At 38.2% G+C, this 25101-nt stretch overlaps 1 protein-coding gene across 1 annotated transcript in view; it reads right to left on the bottom strand.

Annotated features, from left to right (window-relative positions):
- Positions 1–18947, bottom strand: part of raver2 (ribonucleoprotein, PTB binding 2) — an 85464-nt gene extending 66517 nt beyond the window's left edge. The window contains exon 1 of the mRNA XM_005803912.2: positions 17980–18947. Within this exon, the coding sequence (XP_005803969.1) occupies positions 17980–18261 (282 nt within the window). The 5' untranslated portion in view covers positions 18262–18947. The remainder of the gene's footprint in view (positions 1–17979) is intronic.
- Positions 18948–25101: the final 6154 nt, after the last annotated feature.

Genomic DNA, 25101 nt, shown 5'->3' with positions numbered 1-25101 from the left:
ATGTAACGTGATGTGTACAAACAAAAGTGGTAGCACATACTAGGTAAGTAATGCTGTGTTTCTGTTCCAACCCAGCTGATTTAAATGATTAATTTGCATCCCTGTCTCCAAGGTCTGCAAATGAACCATTGTGTCCCCTTTCACTGTATTGTGGTACCAGTATCAAAATACAGAATCATTGTAAACAGTTTCCCTCAGTTCAGTTTCTGAGGTTTAAAGTCTCTTTATTGACGGAGCAGAACAGAGTCCCTCAGCTCTCAACCGTAACAAGTCCGTAAGATTTAAAGGTCGGGGAGGATCTTTAAATCAAATAGGTCTCTGAAGACCTGAGGGCTCGACATGATTCATGCCTGGCAAGTAACTCAAACATTCATTTCAAGCCAAGACCGTTTAGTGCTTTGCAGACCAATAGAGAAATTTTGTAGCCTTCCCTTCTACAAAGCTGGGAGCCAGTGCAGTGGTTTAAGAATTGGTGTGATATGATAAATGTTCCTGCAGTTACTCGATTTTTTTTTTTTTTCTTTTTAGAAATCTGTTAATGAATTACTACAATATTCCTAACTGCAAAAGCAAACCCACATTTTTCCTTTTCCTCTGTTTTCAAAAGAAACCTTTTATTCCGGCAATGTTTTTAAGATGATAGCAAGTTGGTTTACTGACAGACTTTATGTGGCTGTAAAAACTTAGGTCTGTGTCCAAAAGGTTTCTTGCATGTTCTGTCTATCTTTAGCTCCGCTGAGTCCACTTGAGTACTGATTTCTAGCGTTGCATTTTTGGGGCGACTGACTTCTGTTTGCTTTTCAAATAGGGAGGCTGAATCAAGTATACCAGCTTGTTCTTTTGTTGTCTTAAGTGCCTCTCTCCTGATATGCTGGATTCAAAAAATGATGGCAACCTTTTGTAATTCTCAGGCTCAAGATGAGGACTAATGAAGGACAGATGCTGCTAAAATTGTCAATTAATAAAGAAATAAAGTAATGGCTCAATAAAGTAATTAATGTGCCAAATGACGCGTTCAAAAATGCAAGACATAAGAACTTTCCCAAGTAATTTAATACAGTGTTAATGTTTATTATGTACAACATATTAATGTAACATTTATATTTAATTTTTCATTTTATATCCAATCTTATTTTTAATTTAGCTTTATTTCATGATGTAATTCTCTTTTTTTAATATTCTGTATTTATGTAAAGTAGGATATTACATAATACTGATATGTCATACCAGTTATGGCACCATAACCATATGGCATACACCATAACTGGCATGACATACCAGTTATTTGGTATGTCATGTCAAATAACTGTTAAATTCAGATATGAAAATGCCATTCATATTGAAAACAAGAGAAACTTGACTTTGTATCATGGATGTGTCTGATGCCTTGAAATCCCAACTCTGTGCACAGAGATCAACTGTATGAGAATCTCTGTGGACAGCTTCTCCCAACAGCCCACATTTGCATGCACAAAAAAGCCGATATCCGTATTATTGCAAAGAGATGAGATCTATTGCATTGCATTTATTTGAATAACATTTTTTTTAAGAACTGATGAGTTTTTAGAGGATGCCGCTTTGATGCCAGTTAATGTTTTCAGTGTGTTTATTCACTGTCAGAAAATAAAGGAAGCATTTTCTGCTCCTATTCAAATAGGAAAATAAAGACATGAACTCGGCATAGTAATAATGATGCAATTCATGGTCGTATTGTTATAAACACATTTGTCGTGTTTTGGGAGATTATGTAGGCAGAGTGTATGCACAAACTTATCACATTATTTCCCTTAAAACCTGAAAAGAATAGGATACAAATATCCTTTATTGTCTCTCAGTGGGGTGATTACATACCCAGAGCAGTAATAAAATGAGTATTGGTGGTTTGACAAATTATTCTCTTTTTCTATCCATCTAACCAGCCATCCCACTCCTGTACAGAGTTGAGATGTTACGTATCATGGATCATTGCATCATTTTGGAAACAATCTGTCTAACAAAATGTTCCTCTCTGCACCCTTCTATCTCCACCACATTTACTGCAAATTAACCATTAAGAAAAACAGAAGACAGGAAGGAAAGGATCAATATTATTTCAGTGACTTCCGGAGCCCTTTGTGATACTCAAACCAGAGTAAATTACTCCACTGAGTGCATTACTATGTTTCAATGAGCATCCATTTGCTGTTGTGCACTTCAACTGGGCTGAAAGTTCAGCTCTCTCAACATATAACAAGATATTTAGAGACTATTTATAGAGCCCAAACAAAGTTGCTTCTCCTCTAAGCTTCTCAGTCTAAACAGTTAAAGATATGCTATTTTTATTGTCAGTCTCTGCCTTTCAGTTTTTAAAATTTCAGCTACTATAGCCATCTAGATTTTATTTTTAAAAAGAGTTTTATTCAGATTGGTACTCTTTTTTATTTTAAAGGCCTTTGTAAATGTGAGGGGACCCAGTAATGTGGCGAAGGTCGTGTTTAGCCAAAACAAACCAAACAAACAGAGGGTACTCTCACTTTGCACAATGCATTAAAGCTGCTTTATGTAACTTTTATTAAACAGAAACAGTTACTACTCCCAGTGCTCCCAGTACTAACTGCAGAAATAAACCACTCAGTCAGAAACAACAAATCACAGCCCGGAGGAGGGTTTTAAAGCTGTCAATCACGTTTGTGTACATCCTGCCCCTTAACTCCTGCTATGCTTCAGCCGGTTCACCACAACATAGATGCTAAGGCTAGTTACCATAGCCACATGTCACAGCAAATAGACAGTTTTCTTGGAACCATAAGTCGTTTCTCCACAATTAGCACATTTAGCAGCATGTACATGAGAATGATTGACAGCTAGGACATTCCTCTTCGCTCTCACTGGTTGTTTTTGACCAGAATCAGTGCATTGTTGCAGACTGCAATAGTAGCACTGGGAAGAGGTGAAGGAGCTTTTTTCCCCCATATATTATCTGTCTCATTCTTAGCAATATACTGTCACAACATGATGACAGTTTTAACAAATATGGAAAAATTGGAAATATTTTCATAAAAGTTGCTTACTGCAGGTTTAAAGTATACCAAGAAATCAGGAACTGCAAATGGTAGACAGCTGCTGAACTATTTACAATGTGACTCCAGCAGCTCCCTGTAACGCTATGTGCTCCACACAGAAACAATACCAGCTACTGTATGCTCTTTGGTGAACTACATACAAATTGCAAGTGTGCATGTGTACCCAACTTTGTCCAAATTGGACCATTCCTTCTGGGTGCTCATCATGGTAGTTAACTTTTTTCCCCTCCAGTGGGGGTAGTTGACCAAAGCCATTTCCCTGAGTCTTGCAGTTCTGAAAATATTCTCTGTTCATTCTTAGCAATAACAATCAATCTGCAGGCTTTTACGTTTTCAAAACCTGACATTTCAAGTTAACCCAGCCAGTATCACCGTGAGCAGCCTACAGCTTACTTCCCTGCATGCATGTGTGGGGGCGCACTTTGGTGAAGCTTGAAAGTAAAACTGCCTTCAGAGCACATGGCCTGATAAAGAATGTATAGCATTCCGATCTTGCACCTGGCAGAAATACATGGAGGTTTCAAGCAATAAAAAGACCAAAAAAATCACTAATAGTTCTTCGAACAGCTGATAATGACATTCCCACCTGTCTGCGCCATGATCACCACACACTGCCACTGCCTCAAGCTGTAATTCACTGCTTAACAGCTGCAGAACAAGATGCAATGCACCATCAACCTCAGCAGCCTTATCTAAATTGTTATTCCAATTTAAAACTACAGCTGTGAAACTCTGCACACAAGCATGCACATTTCCTTTAATCGAATCGGATTCACAATGCTAAATTTGATATACATGCACATTCAGAGTGGAACTAAGGTGAAATGGAAAAGTAAATATTGGGATGCAGCAGGGGTTTCACAGGTATTCATGGGAGGGGTTGGCCATCCAGAGATGACAGGCTCCACTTCCTTAACACAACACAATGATGTGCATTAAAATCATTAAAAAGGTTTTGAACAAAAATCAAAAATAGGGCACATATAACACCTGTGCAAGTGATGATGTGTTCAAGAAAAAAAAAAGAAAAAAGTGTGCTACTCTTTTGTGTTCTTCACCTCAATTTAGGAAATGACCAGTTTGTTCCTCGACTACAGCTCTGAAACAGTTTCTTGCAATTTTTTTAAAAAGATTTTAGTGGACTAGTGGCCTCTATTTAACTGCAGCTGGATGGGAAGAAGGGCAGAAAAAGAAGGGGAAGTGGCATCAAATGGCTCGGGCATCGGACAGAAGACAGCTGTGTATGCATGCTCTACCACTGAGCCATGCGATGTCCAATCAACAGTTTCTTTTAGAGTATAAAACTTCGCAGAATTTCTGACCAGTGACTTCACTATGCATTCAATAAAGGATGCTAAAACTGAGTTTCTCAAGATCAAGGATGTTCTATGCTTCGTACTTGTGGAGAAATATATGCACATAATTTTCTGCTGATACAGAGCATACATCAAAATCTAAATGGCTTTAAAAGAAGAAAAGTTCTGATTTGGACTGGCTTAGCCAGATTTCAGAACTAAATCTGTCTCTGAGGGTGTGCATAACTAATGAACTGGCAGTTCAAGAGGCAGGTTGGCATATATTCTCAAGACAAAGGTTGTTGACAGACTAAAGAAAACTGAATGCTAAAATGTAATGAAATGGTGCTTTAATAAAGCAACGACTTAACTGTGGGAAAACTTAAAGTTAATGAATCTTCTAAGACTCCCCCACCTCCCAACTAATTTTTCAGTAAGAATGATAGAAAGAGTTACTGAACAGCAACACACAGAAACATGAAGCTGTTCCAAGCTGTTAAAACTTTAGTTGTATTGTTTGTATTTCCAGTATTATTCTTTAAACTTTCAAGGGGGACTGTTTTTGAATTGTTTACAATTCGTGTCTCCAATTCTGAAATGAGCCACTGCCAAAAGAAAACAGCCGGTCCCTTCCGAGACAGACAACCTTGAGGCCCAGTCAAACACATTTTGAGCAAAGACTCTCTGACAATAAAGCTGATGAAGGGGGCATTTAAAACTACAGATCATAGGACCCAGTCTGGCTCACTAAGGGCTGATACAACAAGACCCAAAGTAAGAGTAAGAAAGGCGTCTCAACTGTGCTCAGCCCTGTAAAGGCCTACCTCTTCATTTCGTTTCCAAACTTTTCCAAGATATGTTAAGACAGATATTTTTGAAATCATCTATAATTTATTCTCTCAATTTACACGCATTCACTTTACAATTTTGTTAGAATAGACATTTGCTATCCGATGTACCACTCAGTAAGTCTCTACACAGATCACACTTCTTACAGCCTGTGAAAGGTGATGGAGAAGTGAAAGTCGAGACAGATAAACAAGTGGGATTTTCCTCTTCACACCAAGACAAACTATCTGTGATGAAAACCATGCTTACTGCGACATTGTTTCATTTATTAAACACAAACACAAATTCTCCTTTTGTTTAGCTCTTGAAAATGAGATGGCTCACTGCTACAAAATAACAGTCTGCCATCATTCCAGCTCAATATCTGCAGGAGGGAAAGGTGTGGATTAGAGGACAATCACTCTACATGGCCTCCTTACCGGTACTAACTGCGTCCTTGACCTACTGATGGAGTCTGTATGTTAGAGAGAAAATAAAAGATGAAAGGATGCAGCTCAGGAAAGGGTGCCAACATGCTAAAGTAGCCTGTTCAATTGTCGTGACAAGAAGACTGAGATTTGAGTACTGACAATTTTCTCACTAATGAGCATTAAAAATGGCCTCTATTCAGTATCTAAACACACAAACTGTATTCAGTTAATGCATGATAGAAAGACAGTAAAACATGTTTAACATTCAAACCTCCATGAATTAAAATGGCTTTGCTATTATACACAAAAGAATGAAAACTATAACTATGCCTAACTGTCGCCAAGGGACCTTGGAAACCTTTTATATTCCATCCCATATTTGGGAAGAAGCGAGCTCTGTGTCTGTCTGTGTTTGTGACAGGTGGCTCGAACCATGCACAGCACGGATCAGTGGCCCAGTAAATGGCTGCCAGGAGAGCTTCGGAAAAAAGTGCGTACTCACACACTGCAAGCAGACAAGCAGTAATACTAGTGTGTAGATGTCCTTTCCACTTTGAGCTTCTTTCTATCTCTCAAACACCAACTTCTTGCCTTCACACCTTGAGTACTATAGGCACCCTCACACTCCAAGCACACAGGTAGGATTGCTTGCTTCACAGAGTTTGTTTGGAGTCCTCTTCCACTCTGTTCCACTTTTGTTTTTCACTGCTGGGCAATGATTTGTTGTTCTTTCTCTTCTGTGACAGTAATCATCATTCAAAAGAGTCCTCCAAATCAAATTCCTCTCTCTTTTGCTTTGATATAAAAGAGTAAGTAATGTCTTTCTTTGTATTTTGCACTTCATCTTCTCCCCATCAGCAGACGCTGTGTTAAATTACAGTTGAGTAAACACACATTATGCACTGAAGCAACAGCAGAGACTCAAAGCCACAATAAAGTTCAGCAACAACAAAGTCCAGAAGAAAAGATAAGGATGGTTGGACCAAATAATCAACCAAACCTATGTTTTAAAGGAATATTTCAGATTTTGTTTTGAAGTGAGATTCTATGAAGTTGCACTTTAAATGTGTTGTTTTCTCAGCCAAACATCTTAAGTGGTATAATAGAGGTGTTGTTTGTCACAGTTGGATGCATCAATCCACCTGATCAGCTGTGTCTAACTAGTCCAAGTCAGCCACAGGTGGAGTAAAGATTTGGATTTTGAGACGGACCTGATTTTTAGATGGACTGTGTGATATGACACAGAAGATCATTTCAGAATTTCATTTTTCAAAAACAAAAAAGAAAAGAAAGTCTCCAAAAATGTTCCCACTCACTATTCCAGCATTTAGTGAAAGGAGATACTATAGTTGTCTTAGCAAATTAAGACAGTTATACCTACACACAAATGTGCTAAATTATCTTTACATAATTATGACATTGTTACTTATTACTTTCCAGGAGGTTTGCTATGTTCAAACCTCAAAAATTAGGTCTGATGTGCTGCTGACTGTTGAAGTGACACTGAAAACCTCTCAAGCTTTCCAAGACCTTCAGATTGAAGACTGTAGCTCATGATTCTGGTACCGGATTTAAAGAGCTTTTAGAAGAACATGGAATCAGCTACTGGATAGAAAATAGTCTAAAATGTATCATCAATCAGCATAAATATCACAGTACAGCAAAAAGACTTTGATAGTACCATATTTGGTAACAATTTATTTGACGGGTTGTGAATAAGACTGTTATGACACAGTCATAAACATGACATAACACCTGTCATGAACATGAGTAAGTCTTCATGAATATTTATGACTGTTGTCATAAAGCGTCATTCTGTAAATCATGACACTTTTAATACAAAGTTGACATTATTCAAAATGTCTTTGTTATGACAACTTGTCATTAACTGAGACAAAAATGTCTTTATGACAACTTGACATTAACTGAGACAAAAATGTCTTTATGACAACTTGACATTAACCAAGACAACATGATCTGACATGAATTTGTATTATTGACTACACTTAAAAAAATTACGTAGCTTTATGTTATTATAGCTAAAGTTTAATCAGTAATACTTTTATAACAAATTTATGTCAGCTCATGATTTCTTGGTTAATGTCAAGTTGTTATAACAAAGAGATTTTGAATAATGTCAACTTTGTATTAAAAGTGTCATGATTTACCAAATGACACTTTATGACAGTCACAAATATTCATGAAGACTTACTCATGTTCATGACAGGTGTTATGAAATGCTTATGACGGTGTCATGACAGTCTTATTCACAACCCGTCAAATAAAGTGTTACCTGTATTTTCTATCAGTTTTCCCTGCTGTGTCAATGTGAACACCTATAAGGAATCCAACTGATTCTTTTTCCTGCATTTTGCTCTCTATGATGTTTTTTCCTTCTAAGAGATGCGGTTGGTTTGATCTCTGCGAGGGCAGAGCCGGTGGGCAGGGGGGAGCAGGTGGTTTGCCCTGAGACGGGACAGATTCTGCTGTCAGCCAGTGTGACCCCGCTCCCCCCTCCTCTCCACACCCACCAGTCTCTGCATGGCTCTGGCCCTGAAGCAACCACGCTCAGACTGAAGGTTGCTTTTTTTTCCTTACAAACTGAAAGTCACTCACTTTGAACATATCAAGAGTCCAGCTGTCACAACATTTTGAAAATATCCATCATTTCTACAGCTTCTGACTTGTTGACTTGTTACAGAATGATGTTCATTTATCTCAGTAAGCAATTATAAAATCTGATAAGAAAGTAACAGAATCTACACTTTTACCAAAACTATTTTTAATAATTTTTTTACAGGTAATGGATGAATGACTGATGACAGGACTTTAGCTATTTAGCTCAAGGCTTGCATATTATCCTGGAAACAGGAACCTACAGTAAATGATCCCATGGACAACTGAATAGTATTTAAATTATAAATATTCCAATGCCTAGATAACATGCATGTTAACAAGTTTATTAATGCCATTGGATGGATCAGAGGCCCATGGCATCACAGATCCTCCACCATGCTTAACAGTTTTGCCACACGTGCATATTTTGCTTCGGGTCAAACACACTTTGTTTTTGTTACTGGAATACTTCAGCTTGGTTTCAGATCAAAACACAATTACAATAAGAGGATGGTATTTAGCAAACTTTAGAGTTTCAATTTACATTCCTGACAAGGATAGAAAATTGGATTTTTTCTCCTGAAATTCTCCCATTAGATGGTGTATAGTGGAGCCCCCCTTTACAGCAATATTATATTAGATATTGACATTAGCCCAAATTCTTTTTATCAATGTGCCCTTATTTTTAATGTCTGTGCATCATGGAGCACATTAGATTTACAAAGGTTGGTTGTCTTGTGGAAATCTGAAAATTAAGGCAAAGAGCTAAAGATTTTAGAGAATAACCAGAGACGGCTGTTTTGGTAAGAACAAGCTGTGCTCATCATGCACAATACTAAAGACAATTTTAGTGTTATATCAAGTTGAAAGTTGACACATTCGAGTTTTTCAAATTATGGAAAAGTGGAATGTGTCACTTTTTCATAATTTTGTTCTGTTCTAAAACCGTAAACCGCTGTTTTACAATAATTGCTTTTTCACTCATGTAGAAATGATGTTGCCTGTGGTCTTAATGTAATATCTATCTATCTAGATCTCTCTATATATATATACTGTATATATATATATATATATATATATATATATATATATATATATATAGATATTTATATATATGGATGACCACGACTACTGCAGTCCTAAAAGTTAAGATATGAAATTGCTTCACTGTACACAAAGTCTTCCCTCTTTAGAGTGACAGGATGATAGACTTCAATGTATCCAGAGAACAAACTAACATTCTCAAAGGAGATTTATGAACATAAACAGTTAAGAAGACTTGATAGCTTCAAGCTGGTATTTTTGGCTTATGACAATAAGCAGCAGTGTGTATATTTACACTTTGTTGTCATTTTTGTGGACTGGCTGTAGTTTCTGGCTTAGACATGGAACGTTAGCTGGTTTTCTTCTCTGATCTGACTGCTTTAAACGTCTACAGGTTTTCTCCCACTGATCTGATTGTTAGCAGTTGAGTCAAATGGACCCAGCAGAGTGTTTGCCAATCTGACACAACCATTACATCTGACTGTTATTCCACCATGTGTCATGTAATCACGGGGTTTGTGATCACTGTAGGTCTCCCCCTCCACAGGAAGGTCAAACACACAAGTCAAATGTACATCAAAATGACTGCGCCAGCTCATAGCACCATCATTAGCACCCTCTGATGCAAGCATGTGCTGCTAATGTATAAACACCAAGGGTGGAGAGTTGTAGTGAAGAGGAACGTGTGGGATCCAATGCAGTGGCAACAACCCCTTCAGTGGTCCCATGACACACATCCATGTTCACAAAGTGATGGCAGCTGATGTGAACAGTAGGAAAGAAGTACAGTAACAGAGTTTAATCACAACAGAGAGAAAAAAAAAAACATGAACAAGAGTGAAAAGTGTTTCCTTTTTTGAAAGATAAAAAATATTCCTCTCAATGAACGAGATCCCTGTTGGTTCAACCAAAACCAAAGCCACCTTTCCTCAACATCACACATGACCACACACTCATTATTTTCTTTTAGTCTTTTATCCAATTAGTCTCCTCTTCACTCCACCTGCACTTATCCCGTCAATGCTTTTCTTTCGAGGTTACTTCCAAAGCTTTTATCCTGTCAGCGCAATTCCCACTTCTGCCATCTGACAGATAAGCTTTGAATCTCAGTGGGATCATGTGATGTGAAAAATATGAGCGCTTATTCTGTTATCGGGTTACAAAGAGCTGTTCACAAAGAGTCGGATTTCTAGGTTAACCAAATGGCTCCCATAACCAGCTTACCAGTTGAGAAGAGCCAATGCCAAAATACAAAAATCGCATAAATTATCTGGATAGTCAATGCTGCACTGCAAACCCTGCTCAGTGTTTTACAGTATAATAAAATAGCTAAAAACAAAAACAAAACTACACTTAAAATGCCTAAAATATGCAAGAAATTCTCACTATTTACAGGTTAAAAAAATGCAAAGTACATGAGGTTGACTGACGTGTTTAAACACCCAAACCCTTCTGAGGTTTTAGTTTTAATACATTTATTGAACAGAAAGAAATGTTAGATTTTGACTGAACAAATGCAAGAAGGTCGAGGTTATTATTAACGGGTCCATCACTAGCTACCATGTAATGATAGAAGAAAACAGATGGCCAATGTATGCGAGAATCTTTGCAATTTGCTAATTTAATAAGATAATAATGCAATTTTTTATAAACATGAAACATAAATAAGACAGTGCCCTTATTTATTGGCACCATAAATAAGGGCCCATAATTATTTATGGACCTTTATAAATGATTATAAGGGAGATGTTATGGCTAGCATCTCCTGTTGCCATATTTGTTTAACTGTTTTTTTAGTTTACATTCTACATCTGGTCTTTTATAAATACCTTATCTATTTAGGCATTGTGTCTGTTGTTGATGACTGATAGAGTAAGAACTCCATTGTACATTTGTGCATAAATTTGAATTGAATATGATTATCCAAAATATTAAAATAAACTTACACCATATGGGGAAATCCCATTGTGGACATTACAAAACAGAACAGAATAGAATTTTGTCTTTGTTACTCCAAAGACAAAAATATTGAAACATAATTCTAAATATGATAATATTGTCAAAAGACATTAAAACACATGATTTTAAGTACAATATGTAAAGGTTCAAAGATCAAAGTGTCGTTGCCGAGTGCTGCGGAGGTTCAGAAGGTGCTGTGACCTCTGATGCGAGAAACTGTTTTTGATGGAAGACTGAAAAAAGTGATTGTCCAGAGTGAGTTGAGCCACTAATGATGCCATTTGGCCAGCTCTTCAGACAAGCTGTGTAGATGTCCTCAAGCTTCGGATGTGGTAACCTCATCATCCATTTTAGTGTCTTGATTATCAGCTGCAGGCTCCGTCTGCCTGTAGCAGTGCAGCTGGAAAAACACACTCTACAAAACAGTGTGAAGACAAATTCTATGCTGTGGTGGTTAAAAAATGTTTTGCAGCCAATGTCTTTGTAAAGATCTTAAAAAGAAAATGATGTTTTTGTTTTTTACTGTGAAGCACTGAACCATCAGTCATAAGCGAGTAGATGAAGGATTTAAAATGTGCAATCCTCTCTCTTCTTTATACTAGACAGCACATGGACCTCTCTACATGGCCGCTTTGGTTTTTGTCAGAGACCAGGCCTACAGTGGTTGTATCCCCTACAAACTCAAGGAAAGACTGTGACGTGTTATGCATACAAAGATGATTAGGCTAAGCACACAGCCTTGAGGAACACCGGTGTTGAGAGGGATGGTAGAGTAAATGTTGCTTATTTGACAGTTTATGATCAGCATAATAGACTGATCATTATGCACCATTATGCTTACATGTTTACATTCAAGTACAGAAGTGATACAGACAGTGATTAGTAGATTTCTCCAACAGACATATGTTTAAAAAAAAATCATTTTAGTTTCTCTAAACAGGTTACTGCACATAAGACTGCCTTGAAATTCTTCCAAACTGCAACATCTAACTGTTTTTTCACTGGTCTGTCTAAAGGTTACACAGTCACTTTTCAGATTTGCACATCCTGTAATCCAATTTTAAGATAACACTTTGGCTCAGAATACACCATGACAGGTGTATTTTTAAATGTGTGCAATTCCAAAAGACACGCAAAACCTCAAGGCAACTCTGCCACATTAAACAGGTACAATTAAAGCGAGAGCACACAGACTCAAAAGGTAAGAAAAGGGGCCGCAGGCTGCCCACTGTCAGGAGCTGCACACTGCCTGAACATCTGCTCCTGACACAGATGGACCCCAGCATGTAAAGTGAAGAGGAGGAGGAGGATAGAGAGGAGGAAGTTGTGTTTGAACTTAATGCTTTATCCCATTTCAATACATTTGGGCTTAGCAGTACGCAGAAACAACTGGACACGCACTCGTGGTGTAGAACATGTCAACATGTAAAGGTCAAACTTGGATCCAACCAACACAAGTTTATGTAAGCAACTACTATTTATTTATATATAGCTTTATGGATATGAAAACTAAATATTTACAGAGTAGGCTGGCATTTTATGAAATACATTTTTATGCAAACCAGGAAAAACAAAAAGAAGTTATGCATGTCTGGTCATGATGGAGGCGAACTATATCAACCTTAGATGTAATATGTTGGTAATAGTGCCATTTTATGCATTGAATGAATCACAAATGAGTTTGGTTTTCTTCAGGCACTTGGGGCTCCGAGGTCAGAGACCCTCTCTACACTTGACATGTGGCAGATGTGATTTGGGGGTTAGAAACGCAACCATCCCTCCATGACATGTTGAAAAGCATTTCCATGGAGCAATGAGATCAGAGCCCACCCGCCAAATGTGAATGTGTTATTGAGTAATAAAGGTCTATTCAGGCATTTACATGCAGGCAATTTTTTTTAACCTTATCATTTTTGCACATTCTAAAGGATGTTGACACAAAACATTCATCTCAGTCATTTTTCTTAAAACAGCTATGGAATTTAATCAGCAGCTGACTTTGAATATATTCAGTGTGTCATTCTTTGTTCCGTGTCCAATGTCTAAAACAACAATATGACTATTGATTACAATTTTCCACAGCAGTCATTGCTAACCAAGCCTTAAGTTGATTCAGTTGTCTGATATCAGATACTACCAAACATTTTGTTTTGAAAATCAATCAGATTTTTTCTCCAGTAAAAATTACAGAAGACATTTCACACTGTAACCCCACTGTGCCAGGCAGAGTGAGCTGTGCATATGGCATCAATAATTAAAACTTCAATAATTAGACCAGGAAACGTCTGCTTCCAGTGCTGAATTAGATCAACCATGAAAAAATATATATAAATATGGAACTGATTTAGAAAAAAATATATAAAAGTCATTAAAGAAACCTTCGGAGCACAATGTAAAATATTTAACGGCTAAAGAAGAGGCTTCTTTAACAGGCCAATAGGTAACTTAAAATCTTTTACATAAAGATACTAATCTCTAATTTTAAAAAGTTATTAAGACTATACAACATGTCTTGACTATAAGCATGTTAAATAATATATAATAAAATATCATTATTGAGGATTTTGTGTTTTGTTTGTGTCAGGACAATAATAAAAAAAATAAAGACCAGAAATGTTGGCATTCATTTCCCAATATTAGTTCTTCCTGGAATAGCAATTTACTTTAACTCCATACTTTCTTCATAGACAGGATGAGCAAAATTAAAAGATATATTGTAATAATTTATTTATTCTGCAATGATGACATCCATTTTGCACATACAGTACAAATATTTAATCTATGGTTCATGGATCCATCAAGAGTTTTGGTGATAACATATACCAGTCAACAGTCACCAACCTGGAATTTCCTATAATTCAATTTTGCTACATAGTGGCCAAAAATAACCTAAGCTAATGAGCACTTGAGAAATAATGCACATATGGGGAACAAACATATGATAGCCCTGAAAAGATTTGACTCATATCCTCACCACCAAATAGCTCCCACGAAGTTACTTCATTTTCATTCTAAACCCAACCCTTCCTCGTCCTTCTTTCCCATCCCCCACCTCTCTCTGAGATGAAGACTGTCAATAGACCATATATTTGACATACTGTACCATGCACTCACACTTATCCAGTCTGCAGCAGAGGGCTCTCTGGTTTGTGGGTAAATGGGGGAAATGGAGCTGTATGGAAGCACAGAAGTATTAGCTAATTATGTATCATACATTCAGACGCTCTATGTCTGGAATGTATTTACACTTTTTTAAACTTAGCATAGCAGGTTTTATAACATAAAAAAGAGGTAAGGTGGTGAAATCATTAAGAAACTACAAGTTTTTATTTAGCAAACCAGCTAATGCCAACCAGAGGAAACATCTACAATATAATCTTCTCGTTCGCATGAAAGAATGATTTTTTTTTTCCCCCAGTAATTTGATAGACTTCTTTTTATCTGGGGTTAATGTTTGCCATTAAACCAGAGCAGAAAGACATAAAATAATTCAAATTAGTTGATGTACTACCAGTTATACTGTTATCCCAACATTCAGTTTGGACATCCATCCAAAGTATGACCAAACTTTAGTAGTCTTCTTTCAGCCTGCTGACCAGCAGTGTGTAGCAAACAGCCGGGGTTGGAACTTCACTGCATAGTATTACACTACACTTCACACAGACTGAGAAAACGATGGTCACTTCACAACTTTCTTTCATTAAAACCAAAGATGACGACACATTTTAACAGATTTTGGAACCGACTTTTTAAAATCTTGGTAAGTTTTTGTTCACCATTTGAGAATTGCAATGTGGTGTTCTTTTTGTTTTTCTTCAGAGCATTTCTATTTGAACAAACTCCTCTGTAAAACTAAAGCCCATGTCATCTGAATAGACCCACAACCAGCTGAAACTAACGCAGACAAACGTCAAAAAGTCAGAATGACTCCTTTGAATTGACTCCACGCTGCTCTGCCTTTCTCAAAACTCGGCCTGACACATGAACGATGTAGATAACACAAAGCAAAAGATTTCCACATCTGCTGCTTCATCTAAATCCAAGCGACTTTTCCCTTTTTCTCCCCTCTTCTTGTCATTTCTCACACACACCAGGCAGTCACGCTCTTTCACACTCCATCTCTCCTTGCACTTGCGCACACGAACCGACGCTCCGACAGAGCGCTGGCTCTCCTTGGCAGCGAGCCTCTGGAAGAATGTTTGGCGCTACAAGCCTGAAGGAACACACGCCACCGGCGCAGGCTCGACACGCTGCCTCTTGGAGGCCTGCATGCTGACACAAGTGATGAATGACGCTCAGCGGGGGAAATCAGAAAGGCCATGAAGTTATAAACAGTGAAGTCACTCCGTAGTCTTTAAAAGCAGAGAAAGAAGTGCATGTAAAATATATAAGTGTACATTGAGTGGATTTGGCCTTAATTACAGGAATCTGAAAGAAACGGTTTTAAACATTGACTCTATTTTCCATTTCCATTTTTCACCTGGTACCCGTGAGAAAAGTTTGGGGTGGCTAAAATGACTAAAGTGAAAGCAGGACAAAAATGGAAACCTAACAACCAGTAAAAATGCAGTGAATAGCAACAGGTGGAGGAGGAGCCTCTGGATGATCTTGTACGCTTTGTGCTGCCAGAGAAAACTCAGGTCACTTTAACACTTCCTCCACTGAGGCTGGTACTATTGACTTTTTTTCTGATCTGAAACCATTTCCAACTTTTAAGAAGTTCAGAATACCTTAACACAGGCAACTGATCCATGTCTGAATGGTCAAAAAGAAAAGTTCGGGATGTAGCATTCTGTTTACATTCTACTCTCACTAGCTGCATTTCCATTAACCATAAAGTTACACAAATTGAAATTACAAAAATAAACTGTCTTCACAGAATGATGCCAATCTCAAAATAACACTCTTCTTTTTTCAATAAAAGGTTTTGCCATTTGGAAGGGGTAGTTTTTTTCCGTATCAAAATTGTTTTGTTATTTTTTTGCAAAACTGCAAAATAAGTTTTGCAAAAACACTTGTGTGATGTGGCTCGCATCGCACGAGCCACATGATCAACAACCAGATGTTGCCACTGCCGCAAACCATGAAAAAGACGATGACAAGAAGCAGTTGGAGCATAATGGCGCGGCATATTTCTTAATGGCTCATCACGTGAACAAACTTTTCATGTGTGATTTTAATCACGTTTCTTATTAAATGGAAACAACCCAATTGTGAAATTTTGTGCCTTCAACATTAGAGGAATATTGACAAAGTTTTGCACACATTCATAATGGAAACACAGTAACTTATGGTCAAGAGGTATAAATCTAGAGCGAAAATACAAGGTTTCCTCTGTGGGGTAGGAAACCTGTATTTCCTACCCCATGTTTAGGGTGGTTTAGGACCACCATCAAAGATCAACATCTGACCTGGCCTCACTCTGGACCTCAAGCAGTTTGGATTATTGGCTTCTCCTTTCTTTCTCCGGACTCTGGCACTCTATAATAGCTGTATCTGGTTCTGACAGCTGTAGCTTAGCACAAGGAATCCAATGATTGTAGCCCATAGCATTTGTATCAGATGCTCTAGGCACAGACCATGGCTTGCAAAACTCAAAGACAGTCTTGATTGGGCTTTGTAACCCACACATCTTACAGTGGCAGTTATTTCCTGTGTTTGTGCTAGATTTTTATCACTAATTTTTCCTTTCACTCTATTTTCCATTGTTATGTTTGGATGTAGTAGTGCAGGCAGCCAGTTTCAACAGCAATGAGTTTTTATGGCTTATCCTTCCTCACGGAGGTTATCAACAACAGGCTACAGCACAACTGTCAAGTCTGCTGTCGTCTCCATAATTGTGCAGGGTGCAACATGTAAAGTAACATTTCTCTGCTGAAAATCTGTTTTACCCATCAGTCTAACTTCGCATTTTAACATTCTGAAAAACTGAGCTTGGGGTTTTTGATAATTCTAAGCCATAATTGTCAACATTAAGATAAATAAACAGTTAAAATACATCACTTTGCGTAAAATAAATTGCACACATATTTTACTAGCTCCTTTATTGAAATGGAAAAACTAGCTGGTGTTTCCTCCCTTTAATGAAGAATAAATGGAAAAATGCACTTACACTTTATGTTTTCAGTACCCATTGATAGGAAATACTGAGAACTCAAACACCCATATTATACACATATCAGTTGGTAAACTGGGAGTAAGTACCTTAGAGGAAGTTTGAATCAAACCTACAACCTTTAATTAGAAGATGACTACTTTTAACCACTGATCCACACAGGATTTCTCCCTAAACCTTGCAGATATTAGCTCTTAATCTGTCCTTTTATTTACTTTTTAATTAAGTGTGTTCAATTTTATAGATGGATTTTGTTTTTTCACATTTGCAAAAAAAATAAAAATAAAATAAAAGACCAGCTTTAACTAGTCACATTTAAAACATTCGTGAGTAAAGTGGCAAGTGAATTATATTTTTATTTTATTTTCTGGAATAAGTACACTAGCATTCCTAAAGTTGCTTTAAAAGTTTTTATTTTAGGGTGGGGAACCGTCTGGTCGCATCACCTCTGGGGTTTATGAATCACTTTCTCATAAACTAATAATTTTTCACATTTTGCTGTTTAAAAAGAGCGTCATGCAAACTGGACCTCAGAGTCGTGGAGTTACTCCCGGGTCTCCCTGCAGCGCAAAAAACTCAAAGTAAACAGCACACTGCTAACTTTTTGCACCAGTTTCCTGTCGGCGTACCTGGTTGGAGGTGTCGGGCGGCAGGTTTTTGATGAGGATTTTCCTCCTGTTGCTCAGCTCCCGGCGAGTTTTGGCCAGCCTCCTCTCGATCTCCTCCGGGTCCAGGTCCGGCAGGTCGCGGAGGCTGACGCCCGGCTCGGAGGGCTGCGCTGCGGCGGCCCCCGCCGCCTCCTCATCCTCCGGCTGCCGGCTTTCGGGGCTGTCCATGTCCGGGGAGAGCACGCTATCCCGGTTGAGAGAAGAGTGAACGCTCGGCGGCTGGATGGACGAGGCTGCCGCCATCTTGGGAAGCTGAGAGAAAAGTGTTTAAAGAGAGAGAGAGAGGTAGAGAAATATAGACAGCGAGAGAAAGAGAGAGAGCAGGTGGGAGGCGTGTGCGTCCCAACAAGCCAGAATAAACGCAATAATAACATTAATTTAAACTATTCAGATCTAATCATTTACCCTTCAAGGGACAGGGAAAAATATTATATTATATTTACTTTATATCACCTCCCTTATTAAATAGTTTAATCCATATTCTTTTGTCTGGGGTTATTCTTAATCAATGGAGTAATGATTCAAGTTAATGTTGCAGTGTTTGCATCTATTTATGAATGTTACTTATGTGAAAAAAGTAAAATAAGTTTTTTAATGTAGTTTGAAAAAACAAAATTGTTAGTTGATTTCTGCAGCTGGCACCTCGAACTAGTTGCGCCCCCAACTGTCTGTTCAGTGTACTGCAAATAAGCTTAGTCAGAGTTCACCTTTGTTTCTATTCAACCTAAAACTTTTTTCTGAGCCTCATTTTAGGCAAAAAGAAAAGACGAATCAAATGAACCACATGTAGCATCTATAAAATGTTTTGTGTTTCTATAAAGAACGTCTACATTTCAGCTCTTATTCTCATCTAGCAGCACAGTTCTGAAGAGGAAAAAAGGCATTCAGAGCAGAATTGCTTTTAGCCGCCACAGCTCTCCTGCTCTCTGTGTGCTTTATGTGGCTATGAATGCCTGTGTGCCTTCCCTCCTGTCTACCCAAGTCATCCAGTGAATGCCAACCTAGCAGCCAACTGAGCCAGCCTGCCTGCCTGCCCACCGTGGGTGGAAATCTGCTCCTGGCAAACACAAGGGGAGCAGAGCTCCCTGCCGAGTCCTCACAATGCCCATGTAGCTTCCGCAGGCAGCGTGAGTCGCTTACAGGAACACACGCTGTAAACTCACATTCACATGCTGCATCCACATTCTTATGGACACACAAGCATGTCAACTAGCACACATCAACCCACTTAGGAAATATTTAGACCACAATTGTGCCGAGGCCTTTTGGAGACGGTGAAATCGGGCTCTTCGTTCTCTCTCTCGCCATCTGTGTGGAGTGTTTCTTGGCAGATCGAAGTCCAGACAATCACAGTTGTCAGTGGGTGAAAATGATCTCACATTGCCAAGTGGCTGAGCCAGTGTAACTAAAACTCAGTGACTGTACAGTGTGTGGACTGTTTGAACGCTTCAATTAGGCTTGTACTCAGTCCACTCCAAAGCAGAAAGGCCAAAGAAAGGGCAATGTGTGTAGCTCTGTTTCAAAATGAAGCAAGTTTATAATTTGGCTCTTGGTTTGTTCAGTTTCATTTTCAGTACTAAAAATACCAAAACACAGTTTCTCATGAGAATCACGAACATAAAAGCACATTTTTCTTCATTGTGACACTGATGCGTCTCAATGTTTTCTCAACCAATATAGCTATAAGTATTTTGGGGATAGGTCTTTTCCCGTTTTACACATCTGGAAAATTTCTTTTGTCCATTCTTTTCTGCAACAAACCTCCAAGTCAGTCTGACTGCATGGAAAGCATCTGAGAATCTAAATTTTTAAGTCTTGTCGTTGATTCTCAAATGCATTTAGGTCTGGATAACATTGATGCAAATAAATGTCAAAGAGATGAAGCAGACAATTTTAATTGTAAAAACGACGATGAAATTCCCGGCTTTAGGCTTTGTGTTGCTTCTACAGTGAGTAGTGATGGTGGACAGATTGATGGACATGAATCACTGAGCAATGGGTTTGTGGAAAGACAACAAGGACTTGCCTGTCACTTAAACAGGCTGATTTTTTTGGAGACGCATGAATCACCCCACTTAGTGCTAAACAACGTTTCCATGAGAGAACAATTAATTTCTTCTCTCGGTCCCTTGGCAAAATGCGTGCCGACAGAGTGTTACGGATAAATCACATCGGCCTGCAAACGCCCCACATGGTGCGGTTATGCAAACCATCCTTCCAAAGCTTTTTACCTATGCAGAAAGTCAGCCTCTTGTTATAATGGACTGTGCTTCACAAACTGAGAGGAGAAGCGATGTTAGACGTTCTCTGTGTAAAACACAAGAGCCCTGCCAATGCAGCGTGTCAGCCAGTGATTCACAGCCCTTTGGAGTGGGTGGCGGTGGAGAGGAGTAGAAGAAAGCGGGAACACGTTTGGTGTTGCTGCTCGCTGGGACTGAAGAGTGCGAGGGCGTGGGTGGGCTGAGTGGCTGAGCGGGCAAAGCGGGCACCTGGGACGAGCTCAGTGGGCGTGAGGACAGAGAGGGAGAGAGAGCAGGAGGGGCCGGGAGGGAGGGAGAGAGAGAGGAAGGGTTTACCTTGAACGTCAAAGTGGCTCATTGTGTGGAGGAGTTGGAAGATTAGCAAATGCACATGTGCATGTAGATTGAACAGAGTGATTATGGATATGATCATCCTGCATTCCTTCCAGAAATGGAAGAGTTGGTTGGAAAATGATCTGCAGCTGTGTCTGTAGACTAGTGGTAGACATTTATTGTATCATTTGTGATTTATCGTGATAAATTTATCATCATGATAAGGTTTAGACGTTTCGTTGTCACAATAAATTCCAATTACTGATGTTTAAAACTCAAAAACTGTCCGTGTTGTTGGAATTGTTAGTTTTCACTATTTTCTCCACTGTTTTTACATTGAGAGTATCATTGATACCAATACATTTGAAAATGATTAAACACAGTTATACAGTGAGTGATACAAATCAAACTTCTTTATGTGACTGCTGTCCTAAACAAGTATATTACAATTTTTTCAAGAGCAGTATTTATATTTGTGGAGATATTATTGCTGTCATGCAGTCACAGTCATAAATAGTTGTCATCGTGATTTTTATCGTTATCATGACTCCCACTAAATATTGTGATAAAACTCAAAGTTTTTATATATAACTAAAACTAACAAAATAACAAAAAATGCAATTGACAATAATTTTTCATTAACTAAAATAAATAAAACCAGTAATAAATTTGGAAAAACTATCACTGGAACTATATTGTGTATTTGTATAACTAACACCTACTGAAATTATGGATATAACATCCTTAGTTTTCATGTTTATAAATATATTCATTAGCCTTTTGAACTAAAGTGAAATAAATCCCACCTCCCCCCAACACAAGCAGTTTATGTCAGCTGTCAGTAAATTACGACACTCCAAACTTCTCCTGGCGTCGCTTACACTATTCTGCAAAATGGCAACAGCAAAAGTTAGGAAAACACACCAGAGTCAGTTAGTATCTTCTATTGAGTATTCAATACCCAATCAATGTATACACAATGATAATACAACACTTGTCGAATTCTACACCTGAAAATTAACCAATTTGAAAAAACCAAGTATGAAAAAACTAAAAATACTATTCTAACTAGTAAAAACTAAACTAAAACTTAATATTTAACTAATAACAACTGATAAAAACAAGGAAACATCTGAAAAGTAATTAAAACTAACCTAACTAAACTATAATGAAAAACCGAAAACTGTTATAACCCTGGTCCACATCAACCAACCCTTCTGCAGACACAACATAAACTGTCACCGGTGCAGAGTGGATTAATTTCTCTTATGGCAAAGCAGAGATTAGAGGACGTGTGACCCACTAAAAACAGCTGACCAGAACACATGGGGGCAATATCCAAAAGAGCTCCCTGCCCAATTCATGTCCTAATTACAGCAGCCATGAACATACTGCATCATCAGAGCATAAAGGAGGCTTCTTTAATGAAAAATATATCAAACATCAAGAAGATCTTCTGTGTTTTTCACAAAATCAAAGGGACAAAACAGCAAAGTCAAATCAGTAGCAAACTGCAAATATTCTCCCTTGCATGCAGGATCCAGATCATCACATTGCTAATATGAATTTAGGAAAGTAGGACTGGGGAACTGGACGACACACACACACACACACACACACAAAGTGCTGCTGGTGCATGTCTGCTGCACCGGTTGGCAGAGCGGAGACTGACTGAAATGACCCGAGGGTGCTTGGACACCGAGCTCTGTGCTCTAATTCAGTGTTTTCCCTGACAGGGAGCAGCAGACAGCTCCAGGGATGGAGGGAGAGCAGGAGGAAGCTGACAGGGAGAAGCATGCATGGCTTTGAAGAGCAGAGTTGAGTGAATTCAGACTAACGGATCAGATATTTGGGACGTGAGGAGAGAGCTCCCATCTGTCAGGTCCTCAAAGTACTTTTTTACCTCAAGGTGAAACTAATTACATTGTAGCAATGAGTTCAGTTTAGACAACGATTACACTACTTTTAGTAGTACACCACATACTCATGCACACAGTATGACTTAATAAAAATAAGGCAAGCTTTCAAAAGGTGTGAGTGAATGAATTCTTTTAAATGAAACTTGTAAGTGCACAGAAGTCCTTTTAAAGGTCCTTGAATAAGATCCGTTCAGTGTTTTACTCTAGAGCCAATGTAGAAGTAGAAGTGCATTTGTGAAAGTTATGATTTGTGTCTTCATGAAGAAGTAACTCACAATTTAATAAGTTGCATTTAGAGAGTTTAGAGAATTTCTTTGTGTTGGTCTTTCACTCAAGAACACCAATAAAATGCATTAATGTCTGCAGGTGTTTAAGTTCTAAAGTGTAAAACATGACTAAGGATACTTTTGCAAGGTACTTTAGTTGTAAACTTGAGTCCTCATAGACACACAATAATAAACGTCATCACTCTCCAAATCACTCACTGACTGCTTGGTACAGGTAAAATACTGACTGCTTGTAAATGCCTCATACAGCCCTGCTTCATGAGGCATTTGGATACAAATTCACAGTTGTGCTCAAATAATAGTTTTATTTTAAGGAAAATCATCCTCGTAAAATAAAAATAAATAAATGGAAAAAAAGTTGCCACTGAGAGTTGTGCTGTGTTTTTACGTGTTTAATATTGGACATTGTCTAAAAACCAGACCAACACTACATCAGATATCCATCTTATATTCAACAAACCAAAATGCCTTTTGATTTGTTGCCCCAAATCAAAAGGCACTGTCTTGTTGCATACTGTCAGAACCATGTTGCCTCTCCATCTGTGCTCGTTTCCCCAGATCCCCTGGCAGGAAACACCGCATGTACAGAAAGGCCTCATAAATAACTGATCATGTCTTCCAGGCAGTTCCACTATTCACCCTATTCTTCCTCCACCCCCACACACACCCACACCCCCAACAAATAGCTCGACCCATGACCCGCAGCTTCAAACATATTGGAAGAAACATTGCTTTTGAGAAATCCATGTTGTCCAAAAGGCCACTTAATGCCAAAATGACCCATTTTTCAATACAAAGGTCAAGAGTCACTGCTCAACAGACTTGAGGAGGATGTTTACTCAGACAGTAAAAGGAGGTAGGCACACAGAGAGGTGCTACTGTTCTTTTTAATACATAAATAATAAAGCCTGCAGTGTTTGACAGGCATTAAATTGGCTGATTTTGATGGTGAGAGATTCATAATGAGGACATTTCATTGCATCAATGTAGTTGGACCCTCCATTATTCTATTATCCTCTGCAAATTAAGTTTCTAGGCATAATAGCTTAGAAAACCCTGCACAAACTAGCAACTATTTGCAGGAGACACAAGCAAATGTTATTTAAATATCTTAATTTGAGTAATATTAAAAGTGGTTTCTCCACTTTTACAGATTACTGCAGTCTTAAAATTATTCTGCCCTTTCATGACAAGCATCTTTTATGCCTAGTAAAGCAGCAGCTGGGTGTTATTACCTGAAAAAAGTATTAAGTGAAAGTGAAATAGTCTGGAAGTGGAACAGGACTTTTTAACTTATAATATGGGAAAAATATTGTTCCACTGGCAGATTGCATCAATATTAAGCAATATTGATGAAAATGTCAAAATATTTGAACAATTTGTTCAAATTCTTTCAAACAAGTTCCTATTAGCTACTGAAAGGTTACTTGTAAGTTAGTTTTGCCTTATTTACTAAGATATTTGCACTTTGTGTTTGCGCAGTGTAGGCCTAAATAGTTTTTGTTCATTCATTGCTCCACAGAACACAAAACATTTTACACTAACTTGTCCAGTTGTGAACAAGTTGGACCTGACTTTTCTTATGCTTTTGTGTTAGCAGAGGAGCACAACTTGGTATACGGGAATGGGACTGTTCAGAGTTTACATGTGAATCACTGTGAAAATTGCTGCCATCAAGTCTTACAGCAGTTTTTTTGGGGTCAGTCAAAAGTTTTTTTGACTCCAGGCCTCCTCAGAAATCTGCTACCAGAGTAACACTATCTGGTAGCAGATTCCTGTGGAGGCATGGAATCTGATGTAAGCACATTTTGGATGTAGCTTTTTGTCACATCTACATGGTGCAGCCACTGTTTGTTTAACTTGAGAATTTCCATCTGTGTCTCCAGGAACAGTCAGGGACTGTTTTCTTTCTGGAATCCTCTTCATTGTTTGTACAAGACAACAATCTCTTCTCTGATAATTTTGGCCATAATTATTTCTAGCATGTAATGAAACCATCAACAGTCCAGATGTAAAGGTGTTCTATTGCTACCTGATGCAACTAGTAAAGCCTTTGATTGGTTGCATCACGTACGTTTTAAAGCTAATTCTAGGCAGGGGTTTTTAATAAATTTGAGTGGAGAGAAAACTGAAACTAGATTTAGTGTTTACTTTTGATGAACTTGTTTAAGTAGCTTTATTTAACTATACAAAACGATCTTGTCAAACTAGTTTGCTGCAACCACCTGGAAAACCTGAATTTTGCCAGTAAATCTAATTTGCATTGGGGACTGAAACTTTTTCAATGCCTTTCCGTTCACTTTT

The sequence above is a fragment of the Xiphophorus maculatus genome, chromosome 9, assembly GCF_002775205.1.
Source record: "Xiphophorus maculatus strain JP 163 A chromosome 9, X_maculatus-5.0-male, whole genome shotgun sequence".
In the NCBI taxonomy this organism is placed as follows: domain Eukaryota; kingdom Metazoa; phylum Chordata; class Actinopteri; order Cyprinodontiformes; family Poeciliidae; genus Xiphophorus; species Xiphophorus maculatus.
This window is presented reverse-complemented; position numbering and strand designations above follow the sequence as displayed.